The following is a 26,169-nucleotide window of genomic DNA, read 5'->3' on the forward strand; positions in this document are numbered from 1 at the left end:
TAATGCTACAGTACTGGATGGGCACTGTACTGGATCTGGTTTCTTTATGATGGTAGTGCAGTCATAAATGAGGGAGTCAGATTTAGCACAAGGATGCTCATGAATAGTGATAGCTGGGAGTACAACGGCTTGATAGTCATGGTGATCTGGATTTGATGCTCAGTAGCAAAGTGACAGCACTCACCACTGACCTCACAAAAGCTGCTCACCAAGGTCCAGCAATCTCTGTGGTGTGGATTTCCCCTATTTTGGCATTAGTTCAAAATCTGGCACCAAGTTAAGGGAATTTCGAGACATCAATCAACAATGGTGTCATCAGGAGGGTAAACAGCCAATAATATTGAAGGTTTCTTATAGACAGCAAATCAGGATGAGAAATGCACTGGTTTATTTTTACTTAGGTTTTAGAGATAGCAAAATAAAATATTGGTTCAAACATCCATAATAAAGTTTCAAGCTAATATTTCATAAACAACATTTTAGAAGTATTATTTTTAAAATGTGGTTACTTTTATCCTAATGGAGAAACTTTGTGTTCAACAAACTTGGTTTCTGGGCCATAAAGGTTTTTTTAGCAATAATTATAAACTTAAAACACATTTACAAACTCAGTTTAATTCATTCAACAAGGTGTAGTCTTTATAAGCGCTTATACACTGAAACTGATAGTCTGAGGGGCTTTCGAGTGATACCCTGTGAAGATGAATAAAATTACTGACAGCAGTTTCTGGATTTCTACGTTTACTGTGCATGTGTAGACCCCAGATGTTGACTAATGATGTGAACACTGACAGAGATGCTAGACATGCTGAGCACTTCCAGCAGGTTCTGTTTGATCTTAAAATCAATTTTGTGTACCGTGCCTTACTTAATAAAATCCATAATTTAACATAAAGGAAAATACACTTGTATTGTTTACAAAACTGAAAGAAACAACAGTCAGTTAATTCAATTCATTTTCTTAATAATAAATGCAGAAGGTTTTTCAAATCTGAGCTAAAGCCCTCACAGAGTTAGTCGCAAATGAGCTACATGTTTTAAATAGAAGAAAGCAAGGAAAGGGAACTGGTAAGGGTCCCAGTGACTCATTGACAGAAGAGAGTGAACATACAAAAATAACAAAGTCCTTTTTAACTTGAATGATAAAAATTGGAAGTGGCATAATCACTCTATTTGTCTCCAGCTTTTAATAACAGAGATACAACGAGTGGAACATTTCAAAGTCAAAACAGAAGTAAATATTACAAAATACAAATATATAAACCTCACCTCCACGATGAATGATGAGTAAATGACAAGGTGGGGCTTCTTTGGTGCATTTGTTATGGCATTTTAATCTGGAGAAAAAAGGAACATCGAAATATTTGTTCAGGAACATGATTTAATATTAGATCAACGTCAATGGCATGCTTACATAGTTGTCTCTGTTGTCTACTTTCTAAAGGTTGTCTATTTTTTAAGCTAGCTTGGTTCATCATGTGTTTAGATTTTCCCAAAAATACAGTGCCAATCCACTTGCTGATAGTGATGGCAGATTGGCCTATTAGGTATTCACCAATTACTCCCTTGAAATGATACACACTGGGCCAAGCCAGCGCCTCTGGGAAAGATCATCAGCTATTCCCCCACATTGAAACAGAAAGGTCAGTCAGAATACCAGCCCATGTCTCCCAAAACCAATGGAAAATGGCAGGATGGAGGGCATTGGGCAGATTCTCATGGTAGTTGAATTCCATTCCATATTCTAGCTTCTGATCTAGATAGGGAACTCTGGGATTCTACCCCGGATCAAGTCAATGGGATGATATATAGGAAGACGACCTCTCCATTGCAGTTCCATACACACCAATCACATTCAATCTGCCAGTTTTCCAAACCAGGAAAGGAGTAGACATAAGGAGGTAATTTGTTAATTTTGTGCTGTGCGGCTAAGCTGTGTGTGTTCGGAATAGTACGCCCTAAAGTTCAAAATATGTATCTAGGGCTCAGTGTCCTGCTCTGCCAATGGTCAGAGCTGGACCCATTTATCCACCTGCTAAGACCTCAGCAATGGCAAAACTGACACCTATTGCAAGCTTTAGTATTTTGGCAGATGTATACTGTATGACAGCCTCATTGATCTATGCAACTATCTGAATCACTGTTTCAACATGTTGCTAGTATGTTCCACCATAAATCAGCGGCCGCTTGTCTTAAAATATTAAACCAGTGACAGGTGTTCTTTTCTGCTCATTAAGATGTTGAGTTGGTGTAAGAGTAGGGATAGCCACATGCATGCTATCTCTGATACCCTGCACGCTGACAAAATGGATAATGTGCTTATATGATTTTCGTGGAGTGAGTGGTGAAAAGTTTGCTGAGGTGTTAATGCCTCTGTCACCTAATGTATGAATTAGTGCATTGTTCTTTGATTGTTCTGGTAAGAGGTAAATTGCTACATGTAAATTTAGCAGATATAAAAAAGATATAATTCCTTGCTACTAGTAGTGCGTTGACACACCAATCTGATTACACCAGGGCTTCAAATACTACACAGGTATAAATTAACTCATTAACTTTTCCCCATTCATTGCTGGGAAATGCTGTGGACATCAGATGGCATCACAGCAAAACAGGAACAACTGTAAGGAGTTTCATCCTCTAACATCCAAGGGAAAATTGCAAACATGGGAATAAACAGCACAAATGATTTCGGCATGACTTCGTCACCCTTTGTGATACAGTCTGAACTCAGGCTGATGTTAAATTAAAAATGTTGAGTCTAATTTATCTTGTGTTCCTTGGATGTCACAACATGCTCTCTAAGGTTAAATTTGCAAGCGTGTACTCAGAGTAAATGAATGCAATCTGATTATCCTACCTCACAAGCCATTGGTGCCTCCTCTCGATACAACTAATACTGTACTTTGTAATTCATCGTTTGAAAAATCATAGACATAATATAATTTTACTACTTCCTCATCGTCAGTCTGTTCAATAAAAACAAACTTGGGAGATAGACATTGGTTAGACAGGGGCTAGACATAGGGTGGCATGGTGGCTCAGTGGCTAGCACTGCTACCTCACAGCACCAAAGACCCGGGTTTGATTCCACCTTCGGGCACATTCTCCCTGTGTCTGTGTGGGTTTCCTCTAGGTGCTCTGGTTTCCTCCCACAGTCCAAAGATGTGCAGGCTAGGTGGATTGGCCATGCTAAATTGCCTGTAGTGTTCAGGGATATGTAGATTAGGTAGGTTATAGGGGTGGGATGCTCTGAGGGTCAGTGTGGACTTGTTGGGCCGAAGGACCTGTTTCCACACTGTAGGGATTCTATGAGAAAACACTACATTTAGTCATATGTACATGTTAGTCAAGAATGGAAGGCCATGTTTTATTTTATTTATTTCCTAACTTTAGTGAGACTGTGCCTATCCACTTATATTAAAATGATTTCCACATGTGAGGCATGGCTAAAGAGTGGTGCTCTCACCATCAGGCAAAAGACTGAGCATCTGAGGTGCTTTCTTTTGTGTGAAATGTTAAAACAGGGCCCTGTTACATAACACATCCAAAGTATTTATTTCAAATATCAAGCAAAGCCTTAATTTATTCCTCAACTTCACTTTAAAAATGTTCAGAATCACACAGCTATTTGTGAGAGCTTACTGTGTGCAAATAGGTCCTTGTGTTTCCTAAACATTGAAACATAGAAAATAGAGGTAAGAGTAGGCCATTTGGACCACTGAGCCTGCTCTGCTATTTAATATGATCACAGCTGATCAACTATAAGTTATATCCTGGACTAATTCCAGTAAATTTGGCATGCAGAATTTTCTTTTCATAAATCCATGCTGAGTCTGTCCAGTCTTGTCCTAAACCATATTAGGTAAAGTTACAATAATCCCAGAGTACTCGTCTCTTTTTAGAGAGAGACAACTGGTGGTGAGTTTAACCTGAAAGTCACATCACCTCAGCCAAGGTTAAGAAGGTGAGATTTAGCTGCTGTTGGAATTGAACCTGCAGTGTTGGTACCTCTACATTGCAGATCAGCCATCCAGCCAACTGAGCTAACCAACTCCCACAGTAGTATGCTTCAAATTTATTTCACTGACTATAAAGCATCAAAGTCTTTCTTTTTCTTTTACATTACCGATAGCGTGATCAGAAAAAAAGTTATATTACAAATTATTTGGTTTGGCTACGTACTTGCAGTTTTTACATTTCAAGCCAAAAAGCATCCCTTTCCCACATACTGTGCAGGTCTGAGACATCCAATACTTGGTGGAAAATCTACAAGAAAAATAATTAAAAATCAAACACGAAAATCAATTTTATTAATTTGATTCAAACAAAACTAAAGTGACCAGGAAAGGTGTAAAGCAAAATAAAAAGCACGTGATCAAGTATTAATTTGTACAATGTAAACTGTAAAACAACTCACAGTAAGGTGTTTATGACACATTACTTTGAAGTATTGTGAGTTTGTAAATGTTACATTTATTTTAAAATGTCTTGAAGGAATCAGCATATTATTTGATAATGTTAAAAATGGCATAATCCAGCATATATTTTAGACTTTTGAAAGGACATCTCTACTGGGATAATATGTTACAGGGATGAACTTAGTTCACCACTGAGGTGAACTGCAGACACATCCCTTAAAACTTGCTTAAAAAGCTCCAAAATTCTCACTTCTCTTAACTGCAGACTGTATGGTGCTGCATCCCATTCAATTGGTAGTGGCAGAGGGAAACCCTGTGGAAAAAGTTCCCAAAAAATTAGAACTGCAATCAACAGAAGTTGAGAAAAAGGTCTACATGGCCCACTGAGTCTATTCCTCCCCCAAACTGTAAGAAAACTTTTTATCAAATTAACAGATGTTTTCACAATAGCTTCTGTTACAGGCTCACCAACAACTGATTCAAGAATAGATGCACATTACTGTAACTGATGAGTACAATAGCCCACAACAACAAATTCTGAACAGACATAGAAGGAACTTTAAGAACACACCATAAATAACTTGGACAATAATAACTAATACAAGCCATCTGTGTCCTTCACACATCATCTATCATTCCATTGATTTCACTTTCTGTCTTGTTTTGCAGAAATCAAGTGGTTGGACAGGAATGAAGCAGGGGTCTAACCCGTTCCCAATTTGACTGGCTGTAATTTTAAAATGCAGGTAATAAGCATCGCTTTCTTAAGGTTCTTTCTATTATCATCATTGTGCTATCAACAAAACCCAATGAGCCATTTTAACCCCAATCCAAGTGTTGAATAGTTTCGCTTCAAGGTCAAACCTGTTGGCGACAGTAGCCGTTGCCTGTGAGGGCCCACAGTGAGCCAATCTTTCTTTTAGATTTCTTGTGCGGTAGGACGAGTAGAAACACAGGAGGAAACTGGCTCCATTAAACCCACCCTCCACCACCCCCCACTGCAGGTCCCCACCATTTGACGGGTACTCCCCCCACCCTGAGAGCTTTCCAATGGCACAAATCATGTGCCAGGGGCTGTTCCTGTGGATCCCTCCGATATCTGCCAGCTGCCTTCACCCTTGCTCCCAGGGATTCCTGTCACCTTTAGGTAATAATCTGATTTGTGTAAGGAATGAGAGCTAAAATGCAGCAGGATCAGCTTAAAAGCTTTTTGCTCATCCTGTAACCCTTGCCTGCCCATGTACTGTCTGCAAGCTAAACTGAAGTTGAAACAAACTGAGTAAATACCTCATCAAAAGAAATGATGGACTCTATTTTCTCAGAAGGTAGTGGCGACTCCAGCACCTCTGGGACTGGTGGGTGGTGGGACCATGGGCAGCATTTTCATGATGGTAGCCAACTTAAAAGACTACTGGGACTCCTATCCAACTGATGCAGGCATCCTTTTCAAAGACAAAGTCACCTGTATTATCATGCCGGGGTTAGAGAGACAGGTTCCAGCAATCTGGGGTGGGTGCACCATCCTGCAACAATGTTGCAGACACTAGAGCTGCCATGGAGCGATCACAAAGGAGCGCACCCCACCGCCCAAATATGGAACCCGCCCACAGACCAAGGATTTAACTGCCCAGATGGTGACAGTGGATGCCGGTGTACCCTGAGTTTGCAATCGCTGATGGCAGGAATATATTGGACTCCCCTCCAGCACCTTCTGTTGCCAATTACCAGCTCTCCTTTGTTCATGTGACATGTATGAACCAAAACTGAACTTCCCTTTAAGTTGTATTGTGCTGAAACAGGTAGATTAAGCGCATTTATGGATAAATCCCTCTTCTGTGCCAGGTTAGACAATCTCAGTAATTTAGGGAGAACCGGCAGTACACCCTCAGCATTGCAAGGTAAGTAAAGAAATGACCAACATCCATTGACTGGAAAATTAGGCTCATGGTCTTGCGTGCAAACACCCCAAAACAATCACAATAAAGGCTACGCTTCAAGAATCAAATTATGCAATGTATTAGAGGGCTGAAAGTATATCTCAGCATATATCACAAACACAACTGGAGAAATTAAGAAAGAAAACACAAAACAATTTAATGCAATGTACAAATAATTTGCATTGCATTTCTATAAAGCAAAAATACAAAACATGAATACAAACATGCTAAATTGCCCGTAGTGTTCAGGGATGTGTAGATTAGGTGGGTTATAGGGGGAGGGGTCTGGGTGGGATGCTCTGAGGGTCGGTGTGGACTTGTTGGGCCGAAGGGCCTGTTTCTACACCGTAGGGATTCTATGAATTCTATGAAAGAAAAATAAATACAGCAACATAATAAAACAAACTTTTTAAGAATGATCTGGACATACACAAACAGAAGCTCAAAATATTTATTGTCAGTGTGGAACTTTATTAACACTTTGTGGGAGATCAGGGGTTAAAAGAATGTGAGCAATGTTATCCAACAGAGCTGAGTTAACATTAAGTTTTCTTTCCATTTAGCTTGCCACTAGAAGAATGAGCAATCATTTAATGTGTTGCAACAAAATACAGGTCAACAGCAAATATACTGACCCATTACAATCCTAAAATAAAGGAAACTCTGAAGAAAATATTGAAAAGTATTGAAGGAAATGCTTTTTTTTTTCTTTCCAAATAGTTTAAAAGAGAAAATTTTAAAATTAAGGTTTCTTTTTCTAAAAAGCACTGCCAAACTAATCATTTTTCTGGCTGATGTTGCATTAGTTCAGCAAAGTCTAGAGTAGTTCTATTCAAGAAAACTGAGGGAATTACACTATAGGGATTACTCTCTGCTAAATGCTATAAATGTCAAGGCATATTTCTAGAAAACAAAATTCTGAACTTGAAGTGTATTTCAAAACCTAAACTTAACTTTATTCCTTTGTCAAAAAAAACATGGGAGTAGACCGAAATATCTTGGCCGTGTTTGGGATGGATTAATTTGGCAATGGTTGAAAGTCATCGGAAACATTTTGAGATATTTATTCTCAGAAAGAGTTCACTGTTCCTGGTGAGAACAGCTTGCTCTTGGCTTGTTGTTAAAACAATTTTCACTCTTGGCCCGCACTGTAGTAACAACTCTTCGCACTTTTTTACAGTCTGATCATTACAGATTGCTACTCTCTGATAGAACATTCCTTTTATGTATTGGACATTTCCTTTAGGTTAGATGAAGTGGCACTAATTGGGAATGTTACACAGCGGTCATAAGGATGGCTGATGTAGAACATCAACATGTCACAAGGATGGAGTGGGATTTAGTCAATGATTGAGTTCAGGCCCATCAAGATGTACAGGCATAATGGCCCGCAATTGAAAGAAAGAAAAATCAACATTAATATTAAACACAGGAAGAAACAAAACAGGCAAAAGAAGTGGAGAGAGGACAAATCTGAAATACTGAGAAATAAATTAGAGAAATGGGGAGTAGAAACTTGTAGGGGTTTGAGCGATGTAGGCTATGGCGAGATGTGTGGCACAATCAGGCAACAAGTGCTGGGAGGCCCATTGTAATGTAGGGAACAACTCGTGACATCTTTAATATTTTTTACAAGTGGTCTGGTGAGATTCTTGCTAGACTTCAGCAAGTTGCCAATTGATGGTGATTATCATTTGTGATGCAATCACTCATTAAATTCAGCCTCCCATCTTGTCTAAATTGCCAAACAAGCTCAATGTCAGGAAAGTTCAGCACGAAAACCAGAGTTAGCCCCTACCGGATTCAGTTCACTGTTTGCTCTGAAGGAACCCCATGTTGGAAATAAGGCATAAACGTCACAGGATACATCCCCCATTCACGAATATTGGCATCTGACACGTGCCTGCCTCGATAAACCCTTCTGGCACTTCTCCAAGCCACTCACACACTTCTGTACTTCAATGCTTCTCCTTGAGCTGCAACTATCATTGTTATGCTGCAGCAAGGTCGCTCAGGGGCATGCACTTAGCTCATGGATTAGACCAGGCTGTATCACCAGATTCTTCACTTACTCTCACAGCGTTCACTTTACTCTAAGTCCATCTGGATGTTCACAACATCCCTGCCTTGCCTTGCCCTTTTGCACCTTGCCCTCTCAGCCAGAGATGCCTGGTTCATATCACTTCTTGCCTTGCTGTTTAACAGAGACACAAAACCTGGATATTTATATCGCAATAAATATTGTCATATTTGTCAGCAGCGATTAGTCAAGTCAAGGGCACATCTTTGCTCAAGAAATCTCAGCCTATGTCCTCTTGCCTGGCATGTCCTGAACCATGTCAGAAATTGTGCAAGGCAGCCCTGGACTGAGGGTGCTTCCCTGGGTGCACAATGGGCTTTTACAGATGCCAGAGAGCAAGGAATAACAGTCATTGGCCAGATGGAAATCCACTGAATGGTGAGTTGTTCCAGGAGCCTAGTAAGACGGAGGCAGAAATCAGACGTGAGAGACACTATAGCAGCGTGGTAGGGAATTAATGAGCTGAGTTTGGTAACATATGATGAGAGAACCCATTGGGCCTCATGGTAGGAAACCCTCCAAAAACTTTGATGCAATTCCGAGTTAGCCAAGAAAATATAAGATTCAGCCCAGCAAGTTCAAAAAGACAAAATGATCTTGAGAGAGAGATACCAGAGATTTAAATGAAATGGAGAGATGAGTGAGACCAAAATGGGGATAAAACTAAACAGAAATAAAGAGGGAGGAAGGTACTTTTAAGTCAAACATCATTTAATGAGTTTGACCCTCATAATGTAGCTACTCAAGTTTCATGAGAATTATTTACTTCTTTGAGGAAGTCCAGCAAGTTGGTAGTAACAATGGAGTGAGATCACTCCGACATAGCTAATTATGGCGCTGTTCAAAGATTTCTTGAGGTTTAACAGTGAAAGGAAAATGCACTGTAAGAAACTAAGCAATGATTTAAAGCTAATGCTTGGCATTACTGTTTTGCCAGTGCAATGACAGCTGATATTCTCGTGGTTAAGGTTTATTAAAGCTTGACAAGACATATACCGTACCTGTGTTTAATTGAATTCCCCAGATCTCTACGAGGAATCTGTGGGGACCATCGAGGCACTGATAATGTATCTAACAAAGGGAGAAGGAGATAAAGTAAATTAGATAATTGGCTCTAAATTATAGGTACAAAACAAAGCAACAGTAATATTACTGTATTATTTACTTCAGAAGTATATAAATGAAGCATATTTTTTGTATTTATATAAATGAGGCATATTTTTAAATTTAATTTTCTTAGAATTCTTACAGGATAATTAACAAACCAGATAGTCACATTTTTAAATCTATATTCTTGCTAAAAATGTCAATCTCCAAATACTCCACATTGTTATTTAAATTTCAATGTGTCCATTATTTTTGAATGATTAACAAAATTCAAAATTAATACTGTTGACATCTCCCTAGTAGCTCAAGAAAAAGTCCACCTGCTATATTCATGCTGTGAGGGCCAGCTCAGGCTTAATGTACTCAAATATGGGTTGAAGGGGTTGGTTCATTCTAAAAAGCAGCAAAGTAAACATGGTGATGCTTCTATCTGTTTTATTAGGGCCAATTACGATCTATAACTGGAACTATTTTCAATCTGACAGTGAAAGCCTCACCAAACTTTCAAACATTAGTAATACATGTTATGTATATGAGAATATGAAGAGCATTAGTCTCACTGGGACGTATTTGAAATACTTCAAGTGAAGTGTTTTGCTTGAGTTATTATTCCTCCAAGTGGAACAAGTGCTTCAGGTTCACTTCTTACATAATTGCTAAGCATCCAAGCTCAAAGCTTGCACAATAAAATTAGCTTCAAGAACCAACTTCAATGGTGGAGGAGCGCACAACAAGAATGCTTAAAGAAGGCAAAAATATCTTCTCAACCAAAACTGTTCACAAGTCTGATCAAAATACTCAGAAATGTAACTTTCTTCTTTCTTCACCACAATTGTGCTCAAATTCCCTGTTCTGCACCATGCTGAGCCCTCATTAGCATTCTTTCGAGCAATACCATTGAAAGCATTACACACATTGTGGCTAGAATACTTGAAGAGGGATCCAGCATTAATATTGATCCAGTGTATATGTATCTTAGTGGTACCATCTGGTCTGCTAATAAGCTTGCTTTCAGAATATAAGTTTCCTCACGCGGTAATCCTCTGCCAAAGCAAGTTTTCTGACTCTAGATGTGGGTACGAGGGTTCCAACAGTTGGCACAAAATGGCTTTTCAGCAATGTGTTTGACTTGATATCCTTCCAATGATTATTTTCTTCTTCCTCTATAAAGCTATAAAAGGTATTCCTGCTAGAAAACATGATGGCAAAATATAATTGTATCATACCAGGGGTTTAGTAGATAAATACATCTGCAACAAGGTTCAGGAACCATGACACCACCAAGGACAACAATTCACTTGCACAGTTTCCCTTTCACCAGCTTTAGAATCCATTCCTTCCACCAACGTTGCACAGTGCCTGCAGTGAAAACTACACAGATGAAGAACTGTAATAACAAAGGCTTCTTTTACATTATTTCTCAAAACTGGGACATTTACCATCTAGAAATTCAAGAGGTGCATGGAAATACCTTCATCACCTTCAAGTCACAGTTGGTCTTAGGCAACATCGTCAATGGGTCAAAATCCCAGAACTTCTACCTATCTGTGGGGGCAACTACACCTAAACAACTGCAGAGATTCAAAAGGAAGTTCCACCTCCACCTTCTCAAGGGCAACTAGGATTGAGCCTTGTCAGCCAGGCACATATCCCAAGAATAAATTAGAAAGGTAGAAAAACAGCCAAGAGGACATTGAGAAAATTGGTCAAGAAATATGCTACAATTTTCTCATGTCCTTTAAGTTAATTTCCACATATTTGTCATACCTTAATGCTGATTGAGAGTTCTGCAGGTGCTGTCAGGAAGTCGTGTGCAGAATAGGGTTGGAGCTGATTGTAAGGTTCAAATGGAGTTCCTGCTTTTTCAGGCAGACACTTTTCATGTCTGTATTTCTGTTCCTATAGGTGTGCAGGTGATTCAATGTAAAAGTCTCTTACCCATCTTCCCAATCTAAGTCTGCTGATTCATTACAAAAGGGAATAAAAGCTAAACTGAGCAAAAATTCATACCAATATCTCATTTCCTCACGATATTATCTATATATCTTAGGGATATTGTTAGTGCTTTTTATAAAAAAAAATTCAAACTTAAAATTATAATAAATCTTATTGTGCAGAATGTAAGATGGATAGTGTTTTTGTCAGGTACATGGGGGAATAAGCCTTCATGAAGTTAATCTGAAAACTTTGGAACTTTATGCTCCTTGCAGTGTTGCGAATACTACTACAACTAAATTAAGCAGCATCGCACTGCACAGCTCCCTCAGGTCATTAACTTCAATTAAAATCTTTAATAACTGTCATAGGTTCTACATTAAATCTGACGAAGTAGAAGTTTGATAGATTTAACTTGTGTCTCCCCGTTCACATAGAAAATTAATGGCAGCATCCTGCCCATGATTAATAAGTTTGTGTGCTTGACTATCCTAATGAGGTTCAAACGCATATATTATTTTTTAAAATCCAGCTTCAGATCTTGCTTCTGCATTAAAGTAATGGGATCAAATACACATAAGAGATTAATGTAACATGATAAAAAGTCCTTCCTGGCTTATAAAAGTTTAATCTGAAGAGGTCCAAAATTCACACCAGAACGTCTCTTGTTTTTAAAGATGTTGATTCAAACACAATAGTTCTGGCACAGTGCAGAATTCAAACCTGCAGCTTGATAGCTGAATATTGGGAGGGAATGTGGACCTGCCACTATGTAGGGATGGAAATGGGGATCAGGGTAGAGTTAATAAGTGGATGGGAATTCGGGTTCCGGGCTTCTCCATATAACATGGATAGGAACATAGGAATTAGGAGCAGGAGTAGGCTGTTCAGCCCTTTGTGCCTGCTCCACCATTTAACATAATCATGGCTATCTCTTCCTGGTCTCATGTCCACTTTGCTGCCTGCTCCCCACAGCCCTTTATCCCACTGGGAAATACAGTTAATATTAAATATTAAACTGGGAATACAGTTCAGTGGTCTCTGTTCAGAGGATCTGCTGAGATGGTTCTTGTTTTGACCAGAATGCTATTTCTCCATCTTCCTTCTCTGGATGCTTTCATTGGTTTTCAAGGAGCACAGAATGAGTGGTTCATAATTATAAAAAGGGGTCTGACTTATTAAGTCAAGTTACAGCAACTGCAGAAGAAAAAACAAACTGCCTTTCAGTGCGGAGAATGGAGACAGCTCCTGAGCAGGTAGAGATATGTTGGCTTTTCAATCTTTTGTTCACAGCCCCAAGCTGTTCAGCTACCTGAGAGCCAATCATAGTTTTTGGCAGGCAGACGGCCTTTGTCATTAATCACCAGTCACTATTCCACAGACCAATCAGCTACTTGTTGCCAGCTGAACCTCCATTTGTGCACACCCCTTGGATCCAATCCATCTGCAAACTATACCAACTACTGCTTGAACAAGTAGCTATATAAATGATGCTTACAGGAGTGTCAGTTTGCCGGCTTTTAAAACTGCAGTGATCATTCAGGATTCCTTGGTTTTAAAACAGTTGTTTTCCCATTTCAGTCCACAAAAAAATACAGTAAGATAGAAAGACACAGCCTTTACAACATATACGTAGATACAGACTGAAACTGTGTGTGAGTTAGGAGATAAGTGCTGGTCAAGTTTCATTTTGTAAATAAATATAGCTGAATAAAGTTTGGTTCCCAAACTATCTTCACCAATTTTATTCATTCATGGAATGAGGGTGTCACTGCCCAGGCAGCTTTTATTGCCTATCCCTAATTGCCCAGTGGGCAGTTAAGAATCAACTACATTTTTGTGGGTCTGGAGTCACGTGTAGGCCAGACCAGGAAGGATGGCAGTTTCCTTCCCTAAAGGACATTAGTGAAACAGATGGCTTTTTCCAACAATCGACAATGGATTCATGGTCATCATTAGACTCTCAATTCCAGATTTATTTTATGATCCAGAAACTGGTTTCAATCCATAACTTTGGGAAGAAGGCAGGTCCTAGGGTGGTTTGTCACCTACTTGTGGGGATATCTGATCCTAAGGGAAGTGTAATTCCTGACCGAAAACAAAAAATGCTGGAAGTCACAGTGGATCAGGCAGCATCCATAGAAACTGCAAACCAACATTTCGAATCTACATGACACTTCATCACAGCTTCACGTCAGCTCTGATAAAGAGTCATCTAGACCTGAAACTATAGTTTGCTCTCTCTCCACGGATACTGCCTGGCCCGCTGTGATCTCCAGCATCTTTCGTTTTTATTTTCTTTATTCATTAACAGGATGAGGGCATCACTGGATAGGCAGCATTTATAGCCAATCCCTAATTGCCCAGAGGGCAGTTGAGAGCCAAGCATATTGCTGTGGGTCAGGAGTCACATGTAGGCCAGACCAGGTAAGGATGGCAGTTCCCTTTCCTAAAGGACATTAGTGAACCAGGTGGGTTTTTCTGACAATCGATCCATGATCATTATTAGATTCTTAATTCCAGACATTTTATTGAATTCAAATTCCACCATCTGCTGTGGCAGGATTCGAACCCAGGTCACCAGAATGTTATCTGGGTCTCTGGATTAATAGTCTAGCAATAATATCACTAGGCCATCGCATGCCCTAAATCTTTTCAGTACAGATTCCAACAACTACAGTAATTTGCTCCTACATGAAGTCTAATCCCCAAGTTTGGGAGTAATTCTGATGATGAAGCAGATTTGGAACGAGGAGGAGATATTCCTGTTCCTTCAGGGCCATATGGAGTGCCACAGAGACACTTGGCTGCTCTGACAGGTTGTCCTTGCCTTATGGCAGCTTCTAGGTTTTCTGCTGCCCCGGGAATGGGAGAGTTGTGGATGAGATCCGGTGAACAATGCAGGAAACATTCTGGGTTGCTCCATGTGCTGTGGAATTTTAGCTTGCTATTTACTTTAAGCTTTACACGTCTTGCCTGGACTCAATAAAATACAAATATCAGTAGATTGGAGTCGGGTCCCTCGTACACTTGGAGTTCTTGCCCAATTAACATTCCCACTTGCACGACACTCTTTCTCTTGAAAGGATAAAGATCTCTATTGTTGGAATTCTGGGGAATAAAAAGGACATAATATGCAAAGCTTTAAAACATCATGATACAGCACAAATCTTGTCATTTAAAATCTGGATGTGTTTGGCACCATTGTAGACAATGTGGAGAAAAGTCAGCAATACTGTTTTCTGCCATACCAACAGCAGATATATGGTTTATTCTGAGGTATCATTATCCTTTGCCTGGAGATATTGATGCTAATGAAGCAGAATAAGATTAGTTCTTAGTTTACAGTGTAAAGTCTCTTCTGATTTAATAGATTGTAAATATTTTTCACATTTACAGTCTGTAACACTGCAATGTGTTAATACAATTATGATATTGCTTTCAATCTGCAATATAAATTAGCATCCTCAGAAACGTATCCTGAATTTATAATAAGATGGTGAGAATCTTAGTCTTAGGGAACAGAATACGTTCAGACATCTCACAATATGTCTTCATACTAACCAGTATGACATTTTCCCATTTCTCACTAATGGTCTCTCTCTGAAAATGCCAATTTATTGGATCATGTTCACTCAGAATTAAATTGTGTCTGATCATGCCAAGCTTATCTCACCCAATGTTTTTAAAACTGGCAGTGAAAGGAGGCAGTTAGCACATCTTTCTGGGTTAGTTTCAATTCCAGTTTGACAGTTGAAAGGTGTTGAAGTCAATGTGCTACCAAGTTGCCTGGATATAGTGTTTGAGTACTCTTTGTAAAGGTCAGAAAAAATATTCTGCAACAAATCAATAACATAAATTAATGTGGAGTTATAGATTAAATGCAGGCTGAACACATACTTACACAGGTTTATGAGTGGGAAAACAGCTCAGTAACAAGTGCTAAATTTTTGAGAATTAAAACATTCCTGCCAATAAAAGTTTGAACTTCAGATATTTCATCTTTGATAACAGTATGTGTAAGGAATTTTCTCAAGTCTTTAAAGTTATTAGCCCTTAATGAGTGAAAATAAAATGGTTTACTGAAAATTGCATCCAAGACTTATGATCCTTTTACATCAAGATAGTGAACTTTGCACCCAATCTCCTCAGACATATAGAGTCATAGAGTCATACAGCACGGCAACAGATCTTTCAGTCCAACCAGTCCACGCCGACCATAATCCTAAATTTAACCAGTACCACCTTCCTGCACTTGGCCCTTATGCTCAGTAATCTCCTCAACCAGATTTATCCTCCTCCTTTAGATACTCACGATAAACGCATTCTTGAAATCCCTGAGGATGTCCCCTTTGTTCCAAGGATGGAGCACAAGACGATGGAGTCATGACCCATGCCAACAGCCACTTGGTTGACCTCAGTGCATATACCATATGGCATGCAAGCTTTGTTGGTATTCATTACTACATTGCCTCCTTAAGCTCATCAATGGTTGGTGGATCCCCAAGGGAATTCTTCACAGGTTATTGTGGGATGGCTTGGAGGGTCTCCTTCAATATGTTGGACTCCCAATGAGGAGTCTGAAGTACTCTTTCCAACATTGCTGGATAGAGTCACCATTCCTGAGGAGCTGGGAGCCATCCTGTGATTAGAGAGGATTTTGCCTGGTCAAATGGGGTCCACAGATTGACTTGGTAACAATGGAGGAAGTTGCTGTGATTTCCAGCATGTTTGGTTTTCAGTACATGATTGAGTTTTTTAAAGAAGTGACCAAGAGGATTGATGAAGACAAAGCCGTGGATGTTGTCCATATGGATTTCAGTAAAGTTTTCGACAAAGTTCCGCATGGTAGGTTGGTTAACAAGGTTAGATCACATGGAATACGGGGCAACTAATCATTTCAATACAAAATGGTTAGAAGGTAGGAGACAGGGGGTGGTGGTGGAGGGTTGCTTTATTCAATGTTTGAAGTCCAGAACAAAGGGTGACCAGTTTAAAATTAGGGGTTGCATTTTTTTCTCACAGAGGGTTGTGAGACATTGTGGAGCTTTCTGCTTCAGATTGCGGAAGAAGTGGGGTCATTGAGACTGTTAAAGGCAGAGGAAAATAGATTCATGTTAAGCAAGAGAATCAAAAGTGAAAAGTGTTAGGTGGGAACAAGGAATTCAAAACCAAAGCAGAGTAGCTATGAATTTATTGCATGGCAAGCAGGCTCAAGGGATTGAATGGCCTTCTTCTGCTCCTATTTGATATGTGCATGTAATTGACAGAACTAACAGCAGACTCTGCTTCTGCAATCTGAATATTCGAAGAAAGTTTACAATTTTACAGCAGAAAATACAGATGTGCATTCACAGAGCTATAAGCTTTATAATAATAGATCATTAAAACATGTCAATCACAATGCCACAATACTGTGCTTTTGTTTTAATGTGAAAAGATTTCCAATGCACACTGACACTAGAACAGTAGTGTATCTAATTAGACAGGAAGCTAGCTGAATATCACTCACGCCACAAAGTGTACGACCATATCTTGTAACCGATGACAAAGAAGTGCTTTAGCCTTTCATTTGCTTTGTCTCTGCACATCACTTTCCACATCTGAGAAGATTAACATTGCCTAAAATTTACTAAAAGTTTAATGCATTATATAGTTGCTATTTAGTTAGCTTCCTAGTTGATCTATTATTTAATACCTTTATTTGACAGAAAACTTAAAATTTTACGTGATATTTGTGATATGCTGGATCCTAGAGTCATAGAATACATAGAATTGTGAAAGTAAACTAAAAATGTTTTAGTATTTATTAAATGCTTTCATAATTTAATCAAACATCTAAGCCAGTGAGCATACTAGAAATCAATCGCCAATGAGTGTATTTAAAATATTAAAATGGAAATGTCTTGAAAAAGGACAGAAAGGCTTAAAACTGCCTTGCTTTGTATACCCACCAAATTGCACTTTCTGGCATGTTTATAAGAATTCATTTTCAATATTTCAATGCAAGGAAAAAGTGGGTGTACTCATCTCTTTCTTAACAATGCAATTAAAAACTGTCAGCTCGAGGTGCAAATCACCATTCATTAATATACAATGTTCCCTGGGCACTGGGCGAGAAGCAAGTTCACATCACACTGTAAGGATACCTGTCCCATACTAGCATTTGAGGTAAAATATATCTTAAATAAAGTGCAGTCCAGTAGACTGAACCCAGTGTTGGGATAACTGTATTGGACATTATTTTTCAGGCTCTTATTTGAAACAAGCAGTAAATGGGAAGAATTACCTTTCGGACTATATGAAAACAAATCGTGGTGTTGGTTAATATAGTTATACAGATTGCTATAATTTACAAACCTAATGCAAGTTGCTGATTTTAGAAAATAAATCAAAACCTATAATACTTCCTGCACCACATTCAGAAATGGACGATAACCTCTCACTAACAGTGATTAATGTAATATTGATTAGCCACTTTAAAAAGGTTGGCACATTTTTTGTTATGAAAGAAATGTAGAGTTCTAAGTCAGAAATGCCAACGATAATGTCAGCTATGAAGAAAACCAGACAGGGCATTATAATGAATGTTGCAATAATATCCTGAGGTAGCAACAGGAAATATTAATTGTATCTTCTTGTCTTAAAAATTTACCTGTGGTTACTTGTTCCTTTTCAAAAACCAATAAACTTGACAGAACTTTTTGGGATAAATTTCATCAAGACACCAGGCATGGAAATAAGTGAATTTAGGTGCATCACTTACTTCAGTATGGAGGGCCTGTCAAGAAGGTTAATATAAAGAAAAGAAGTGCTTGCATTCATATAGCAACTACCACGGTTTTAAGATGTTCCAAAAGTTTACTGACAATGGCATGGTTTCAATGTGATAATGTAGGAAACACACCAGTCATTTTGTACTGGTTCAAAGATAAAAGATCAGTCAGGGCATTCCTCTATTTTTCTTCAAATAATGCCTTGGGAACTTCTGCATCCACATAAGAGCGCTGACATCTTGGTACAACATCTGATGGTGGTTCTTGGAATGCAGCACTCCCTCAAAGCAGCACTGGAAAGTTAACATGAATTTTATATTTCAGCCTCAGGACTGGAACTGAAAGAGACAACAGTCAGCCAATACACGGGAAGAATTCTAAGCTCCACAGGTCTCAGCAGGAGGAATTCCTGCCCTTGAGAGCTGCTGGTCAATCTGATGATTTGCCAACTCCAGGAGTTCAAGAACTCTATAGTGCACACTGCTGGGATTGGAGGCAAACCAGGGAGGGAGGAGAGATTGGTTGGATGCTGGGTTTTGGAGAGCAGTCGACCTTTGCATATAGGGCACCCACCTGCATGATGTGCCCCACTTACTGAATGCCTTTTGTCAACCTTCCCTCAAAATATGTTCTACTCATTTCCACCTGCTCGCCTATGTTAATGCATTATGGCATTGGTCGTGCATTACCCCTTGAATTGGCTTGGTGTCAAACTTAGCCTATCTTTAATTATTTATTTAAATATGGCAGGGAGGTTACCAATTTCAGCACTTGCCCACCTATCATTTTACAGGGCACACCTCGTGGGTGGGAAGGTGGTGGGCTATTCGCTTTTATATACATCTCACCATCAAAAATACACTCAGTGAAGTGCCATCAAATCCAACCTCTAGTCATCTTCCAATGTTATGTTTGACAATTGGTGACCATCCCATCCACTCTACACTCCTCTGAAGTTCATCCTTGATAAAGTGAAGAATTAATCTATTGTTCTTTTGCTATGACGATGAATGTTTAATCTCCAATGTGATTGATGCCCACTTTCTGTTTTTGTTACAGTGTACAGCATCCCCTTCAAACATTGCATCTATTATGTTGTGTGGACGAATTAATACAACATTTTTCCTCCCCACCTCTTTTTTTCCTGCACTGATTTTCATTCATCAAATAGCAAACCATCAGTACTGCTCATCTGCAAATGTTAGAATTCCGCTGGGGTAACAAAATGAGCTTTCATACTTAACTTGTTTAGCATTCTAATTATCTTATTGCTGCACACTATTGTATATCATTCTTAACTATTCTGAATGCTGTTATAATTCTATATATTTATGCTCATTTTAGGCAATATCATAGATCTTTTCAAGCTACTTTTCTTTACATTTTGTAATTCTCATCAGATACAGTTGGTTTGTAATATCAAGAATATCAAACCTAAGATGACAACAAAACTGCCATCACAGGGAGGTTTGACACATAAGAAAAACACATGTTAAATGTATGGCATGTATGAGGTGCACAATGCATCTGGTATGATTATGATAGACCATAACTGATCTGAAGTTAAGGGGCATGTTTCTGTATTTATGTATGTGCATGAAAGTAATGGATTACATTGATAAGGAAACAAAAAGTACAGCAAGTCTCAATTACCATTACATTTTCTCACTTTCTTTAAATTGATCTGATAAATACTAACCCTCTCTCTATTGCTGTCAAGGGATCAGCAGCACTTTAACATGTTCACAATGAACAAACAGAACACAACTGACAGTCATGCATGAATAATTTGTATTTCTTCAAAATTAGACAATTCTTTAGTCGAAAGGATGAGGGAAATAAGGGTCTAGAGAGCAACACATGAAAGGTTATATTTCCATATGACAAAGTACAATTTAACACACAACCCAAGACTCTCCTTATCATCTTCTTCTTTTCTGTCCAAACTAAAGCTACTCTATAAGCTGATCAGCAGAAAGATTAATTGGCAGCTGTTGAGTTACATGCCTCTGGTCTTCCCTGAAACGAATTACAGATTGTATACCAGGCCTTGATGTTGAGAGGAAAAAAATATTGCATCATGTGGTCTGTAAAATAACTCTAATTTTGTAATACCCATCATTAACCCAACCTCCCTCTGAAAAATCAGTGTGACCAATTTTAAAAACTGGTGACCACCCATTTCTCAGCTGAAAGACAGGCAGCCAGTATTTCAAACAGGGGAGGACCTTCTGCCCACCAAACTTATACACAACGCTCATACAGTCAGAGGGTCATAGAGTCATACAGCACAGAAACAGACTCTTCGGTTCAACCAGTCCATGCCAAACATAATCCCAACCTAGACTAGTGCCACCTGCCTGCTTCTGGCCCATATCCCTCCAAACCTTTCCTGTTCATGTACTTTTCTAAGTGTCTTTGAAACGTTGTAAACGTGCCCACATCTGCCACTTCCTCAGAAAGTTCATTTCACACAGGAACAACTATCTGTGTGAAAAAAAATTGCCTTTTACGTCTTTTTTAAATCTCTCTCCTCTCACATTAAAAATCTGAGGCAATTTTCAGGTATCTATGTAAATGAGTGAATAGCTACCAACCTGAAACAGGGAATCTGCCTCAATATGTAAATGGAGGCTTGCAGCCAATTGTAGGATCTTGATTGTCAGGTACAGCTGGGCATGCTGTGCTAGAATATGAGTAACTCAATCAGTAGACCATTGCAGATCACTTGAAATGCAGCATCACAAGAAGTCCTGTCGTACTGATTCCCACTGTGATTGCATCCCCTCACGCTGAGAACAGGTGAGGCGTGGTGGGGCACCAACTTGGGTTGTCAACTGTGATTACAGGTATTTCGTTGAGGTTTCATCAGTGCATTTGCTTCCATGCTCCAGACAACACATGCATCCTTGTGATGCAATGCCTTACTAAATCAAAGATGCATTGCCCAATATTCCCATTTTCAACATTTTTTATACCTGATAAAGACTAACGTTCAAAGAAAATAATTTTTAAAAAATTTTTTCGATGATTTTTCTTCGGGACTGCACATTATAGTGTCATGGAGGATGATCTTCAATTCCTGGAGCTCCATGCTAATCCTTAAGGGTTGGTGACTCTAGCACTGACTTGGGGCCTATGGCCTGTTGCTCATTAATAACAATAACAGTGAGTAATAAAGAACTCAAATGGCTAAGGTCTGAAGTGAGCACCAACAGGTAGGTAGTGGTTCTACTCTGGAAACATTGCGCCTGCTTTGGATAATAGTTTTTTTAAAAAATTGCATGTTATGTCAGGTGTTTAAAAAAAAGATTTTTTGCACATTTTAGGGAGAAGAGTGTTAATGTAACACTTTTCCACAGGAAGCCCCTGACATCAGCACTTATTCTGTGAAAACTGCAAAATCATTTGTGCTGAGCAGTAAGCTCACGCCCATTAAAACTAGTTTCCAATTACTCCAGCTCATTTAGCTAAAGACCCTCATCGGTAGCATTAAGGGAGTTTAACTTTATTCAGTTTTGACTGGAGTTGACAGGGCAGAGTTCAGGCAACAGAGATTGCTTTCAGGAAGTTCAGGTTCACATGGGATTGTGTAACTGACCCCTTCGGGTCAACCTGAATTCTGATTCAATCAGTATCACTGACCCAGGCTTGAACAATACAGGTCAGCAGTGTGTGTTTTCAATCTATATTCCACATAAAGGAAACCTACAACATGTTCAGGTGAGAATTGATTTAAAGCTATGTTGTCTTTATACCAATGCTAAGTTGGAAAGCTTATGTCAGGGTTCAGGGTCACCTTATAAAGATATTTGGGTGGTTAACCTGTAAGTGGCTCTTATGGACCAGACTAAAGAAAATTACCAATATCATTAAACTTTTGCTTTATGTCCACATTACCACAAAGTAACGGTGTTTCCTGGAAAACAGCACCTGCTGGAAGAGGAACAGCAAAGGAGAGATTTATGCTATTTCCCTTTCGCACACAAAATTCATCCAAAGGCTTCTTGTTTGTATACTTCTTGTTCACAGTTTCATTGCAACTAAGACACAGAGCCTATCCCTTGGAGCAAACCCACTACCGCTATATTGCTTTTACAAAGCTGGGACAGAAACTTTCACTTGCATCTCTTCACCCTGAATTTTAGAGCTATGATTGTATTCAAAAGACAAAAGTCTGATTTGAAAATTATGACATTTACGTAACACACGCCAGCTGGAGATATCACCTCTTCAATGACCCTGAATTACATCTGGCATAAAATGCATCTGAAGCCTCCAGGGAAAGGATCTCCTATCTTTCTGGCATCATCTCATGACATTGTAGCTGACACCAGGTGCTGAGCAGAATCGAAGCGCTGAACATGTATCTCACCATATATTGGTACAATGTGCTGGTGCTGTCTCATCGAGACAATTACATCAACATATAACTTTCATAAGTAATAAACTTGACATCATATTCTTGATAACCTGCAGCAGTTAATATCGCAACATATGACGACTTGTAAGTGAACATCAGGGCATGTGACTCCAACAGCTGTTTATCATGAAGAAATAACTGCCTGAAGAATAAATTAACCAGAAACAAACTATGAAGCTGCACTTATTAAAAATAAAGTTAGCGCAGCAAGTTCAGTTAGAGGTTACAAACCGTCCATGTTTTGCTCTTTTGTGGCCACTTCAATCCTTTGATCAGATTACAACTAAGTAATAAATCTCAAGTGTTTATGATTCTGTGTTTTTTTTTCACTGAATGTGTCTATCCATTCCTTCCACAATTCCTGTGGCCTTGACAGTAGGACTCAGAGGAAAGTCTGACATTACAGCTTCGGGTCTCTGTCTCTGGACAATCTTCCTGAAAACAGGTCATTGTTATTGGCGTCTCCACACCCAACAGAGTGGGATAGCCAATTGTCATAACTAAGTCCTTTTGAAACATTCTTTTGACTGAAACATTAATCTTTTTAAAAATTCATTCACAGGACGTGGGCTTGCGCTTAGGACAAAGTTTATTGCCCGTCAGTAATTAACCTTGAGAAAGTATTACTGAGCTATCTTCTTGAGCTGCTGCAGTCCACTGGAGTTGATATACCCACAGTGCAGTTAGGAAGGGAGTTCAGGATTTGGACCCAGGACATTGAAGGAATAGGAAAATAGTTTCAAGTATGGCTTCTGTTTCTGGCTTGGAGAGGATCTTGCTGGTTGTGGCTCTGCCCTTGTTGTTCTAGGTGGTAAATGTCACAGGTTTGAAGAAGCTGGTGAAGGAGCCTTGGTGAGTTGCTGTTGTGCATCTTGTATATAGTATGCAATGCTACACTGTAGATCAATAGTGGAAGGAGAGAATGTTGAAGACTGTACCTCATAGCTGAGCAACAACGATGATAATACGATCGAATTTTACATACGCTTAAAGGAGAAAAGTGTGGGTCCAAGACCACTATTTTGAATTTAAACATGGACAATTATGAGGGTATGGAAGCAGAGATAGCGAAAATGAACTGGCAATTTAGGTTAAAGGACAGGTCAATATAAATGCAATGACAAACATTTAGACAGCATAGAATAAATAAATTCCAACAAATAAGAAAAATTCTAAGGGATGGACATGCCATCTGTGCTTATAGTACAAGCTCAAAGGAAAGATATAATTCTGCAAAGATAGGTGGCAGGTCGGAAGAAGTTAAGAAACGGCAAAGAATCACTAAAAGGTTAATAGGGATGAAAACATTAGTGCATGACAGAAAGTTTGCCGAAATATGAAAAAAAACGGCAAGTTTCTTCAGATATTTAAAAAAAAGTTTAAGAAAGAAATGTTGCCCCTATAGAAAATGAGCTTAGGAATTAGTAATGGAAGATCAAGAGATGGCAGATGAATTGAACAGATGTTTTGCATCAGTTCATTAGAGGGGATATAAATAAACATTCTGAAAACAGCTGTCAATCAGCAAGTGCAAGGGAAGGAGGAACTTAAGAAACTTGCAATTACCAGGGATGTAGTACTGAGTAAATAGTTGGAAATGCATGTTAACAAGTTCTCAGCTCATGATGGATTTCATCCTAGGGTCTTAAAAGAAGTAGCTAGAGAAACAGTTGAAGCGTTGTTTTTGATTTTCCAGAAAACCCATTAGATTCAGGGAAGATTCTTTAGATTGGAAAATGGCTAATGTAACTCCTTTATTCAAAAAGGGAGGGAGGCAGAAAGCAGGAAAGTACAGGCCAGTTAGCTTAATATCTGTCATAGGGAAAATGTTAGAAGCTATTATAAAAGATATTACAATAGGACATGGTTCTGTCAAACAGAAATCATGTTTAACTAATTGATTGTTGTTATTTGAAGAAGTAGATACTACTGTAGATAAGGGGGCATAAGAGGATGTATTGTATTTAGATTTCCAACAGGCATTTGATAAGGTGCCACCTGGAAGGTTACTGTGGAAAAAAAATACCTCATGGTACAGGCGGTTACATATTGGCATAGTGAGAGGATTGGCTTGCAAAAGGAAACAGAGAGTAGGGAACAAGTGATTTCTCAAAGAATCACTGGAGTCAAACATTAATTCTGTTTTCACTCTACAGATACTACCAGGCCTGCTCGGTTTCTCCATTACTTTGTTTTTGTTTCAGATTTTCAGCATCTACAGTTCTTTGTTTTTATTATAGTTGGAATAAACAGGTCTTTTTCAGGCTGGCAGGATGTCACGAGTGGTGTGCCATCGGGTCAGTGCTAGGGTCTCAATTCTTTACAATTTATATGAATGGTTTGGCTAAAGGTATGGTAGATAAATTTGCTGATGACACACAAAGATAGGTAGGACACTAGGACACTACCCCGAGGAACTCCTGCAACTATGCCTCGAGACTAGATGATTGGGCTCAAAAAAAACACAGCCATCTTCCTTTGTGCTCATGAACATGACTCCAACTAGTGGAGAGTTTTCTCCTTGATTCTCTTGGATTCAAGTCTTGCTCGAGCCCCTTGATGTTATATTCAATCTTGACTTGGAGTCAAGGGCAGTCACTCTCACTTTACTTCTAGAGATCCGCACTTCTGTCCATATTTGGACCAAGGGAATAATGAGGTCGGGAACTGGATGGCCCTGGTGAAACTCAAACTTAGCATCTGTGAGCAGTTTCATGGCAATGTTAGTAACCATTTCCATCACTTGGTTGGTCATTGAGAATTGACTGATGAGATGGTAACTCACCGGGTTGGAACTGTCCTATTTCTCACACAGAGGACACACCTGGTCAATTTTCCACATTGCCAGGTAGATGCCAATATTGCAACTGAACTGGAACAAACTGGCTAGGGACATGGCTGTTCTGGAGCATAGGCATCAGTATTATTGCTGGATTGTTGTCAGGACTTGAACCTTTTCCTGTGTTTGATATCTCCAGCTGTTTCTTGATATCATATATGTGATGAAACTGTGAGAATTATGCATATGTGAGTTTTGGTTCTTGAAAGATGGGTTTGTGTGTTTGGAGTTAACAACTAGCTTCTTAAAAAGTTACAAAACCAAATATAATTCCAAGTGAGATGAAGTTATCTTAAACTCAGAGGTAATTACCCAGATAGCTTACAAGTATAACTTTCCAGATTATTCAGTCAGTGCTGGGAAGTCATTCAATAGATAAGTATGGATTAAGCTCCAATGCGTTGAGACGTTTTTCAATATGCTAACATGTGTGACACAGCATTGCTATGAAAAGTTTAAAAAAAATTAAGTTATCTTAGAATAAGAAGTTGTTATATCACAACAAGTCATTTTCAAGGCTAACAAAGTCCTCATGCAAAAATCAATAAGCCAAGATGTCATGTCCATTTCACACCAGGGATACGTGTGTATTGAACACACAAGGCAGCTAGCACATGAATCCAAGATATATCTTGGATTCATGTGCTAGCT

At 39.0% G+C, this 26,169-nt stretch overlaps 1 protein-coding gene across 1 annotated transcript in view; it reads right to left on the reverse strand.

The window, feature by feature from the left end:
- The window catches only part of ksr2 (kinase suppressor of ras 2), a 302,030-nt gene that overhangs the window by 112,518 nt on the left and 163,343 nt on the right, over positions 1–26,169 (reverse strand). Inside the window, exons 6-8 of the mRNA XM_020528680.2 lie at positions 9,440–9,509; positions 4,186–4,269; positions 1,270–1,337 (exon numbers count right to left, since the gene is read on the reverse strand). Coding sequence (XP_020384269.1) covers positions 1,270–1,337; positions 4,186–4,269; positions 9,440–9,509 — 222 coding nt within the window. The remainder of the gene's footprint in view (positions 1–1,269; positions 1,338–4,185; positions 4,270–9,439; positions 9,510–26,169) is intronic.

Source organism: Rhincodon typus, chromosome 24, assembly GCF_021869965.1.
Source record: "Rhincodon typus isolate 14 chromosome 24, sRhiTyp1.1, whole genome shotgun sequence".
Classification (NCBI taxonomy): domain Eukaryota; kingdom Metazoa; phylum Chordata; class Chondrichthyes; order Orectolobiformes; family Rhincodontidae; genus Rhincodon; species Rhincodon typus.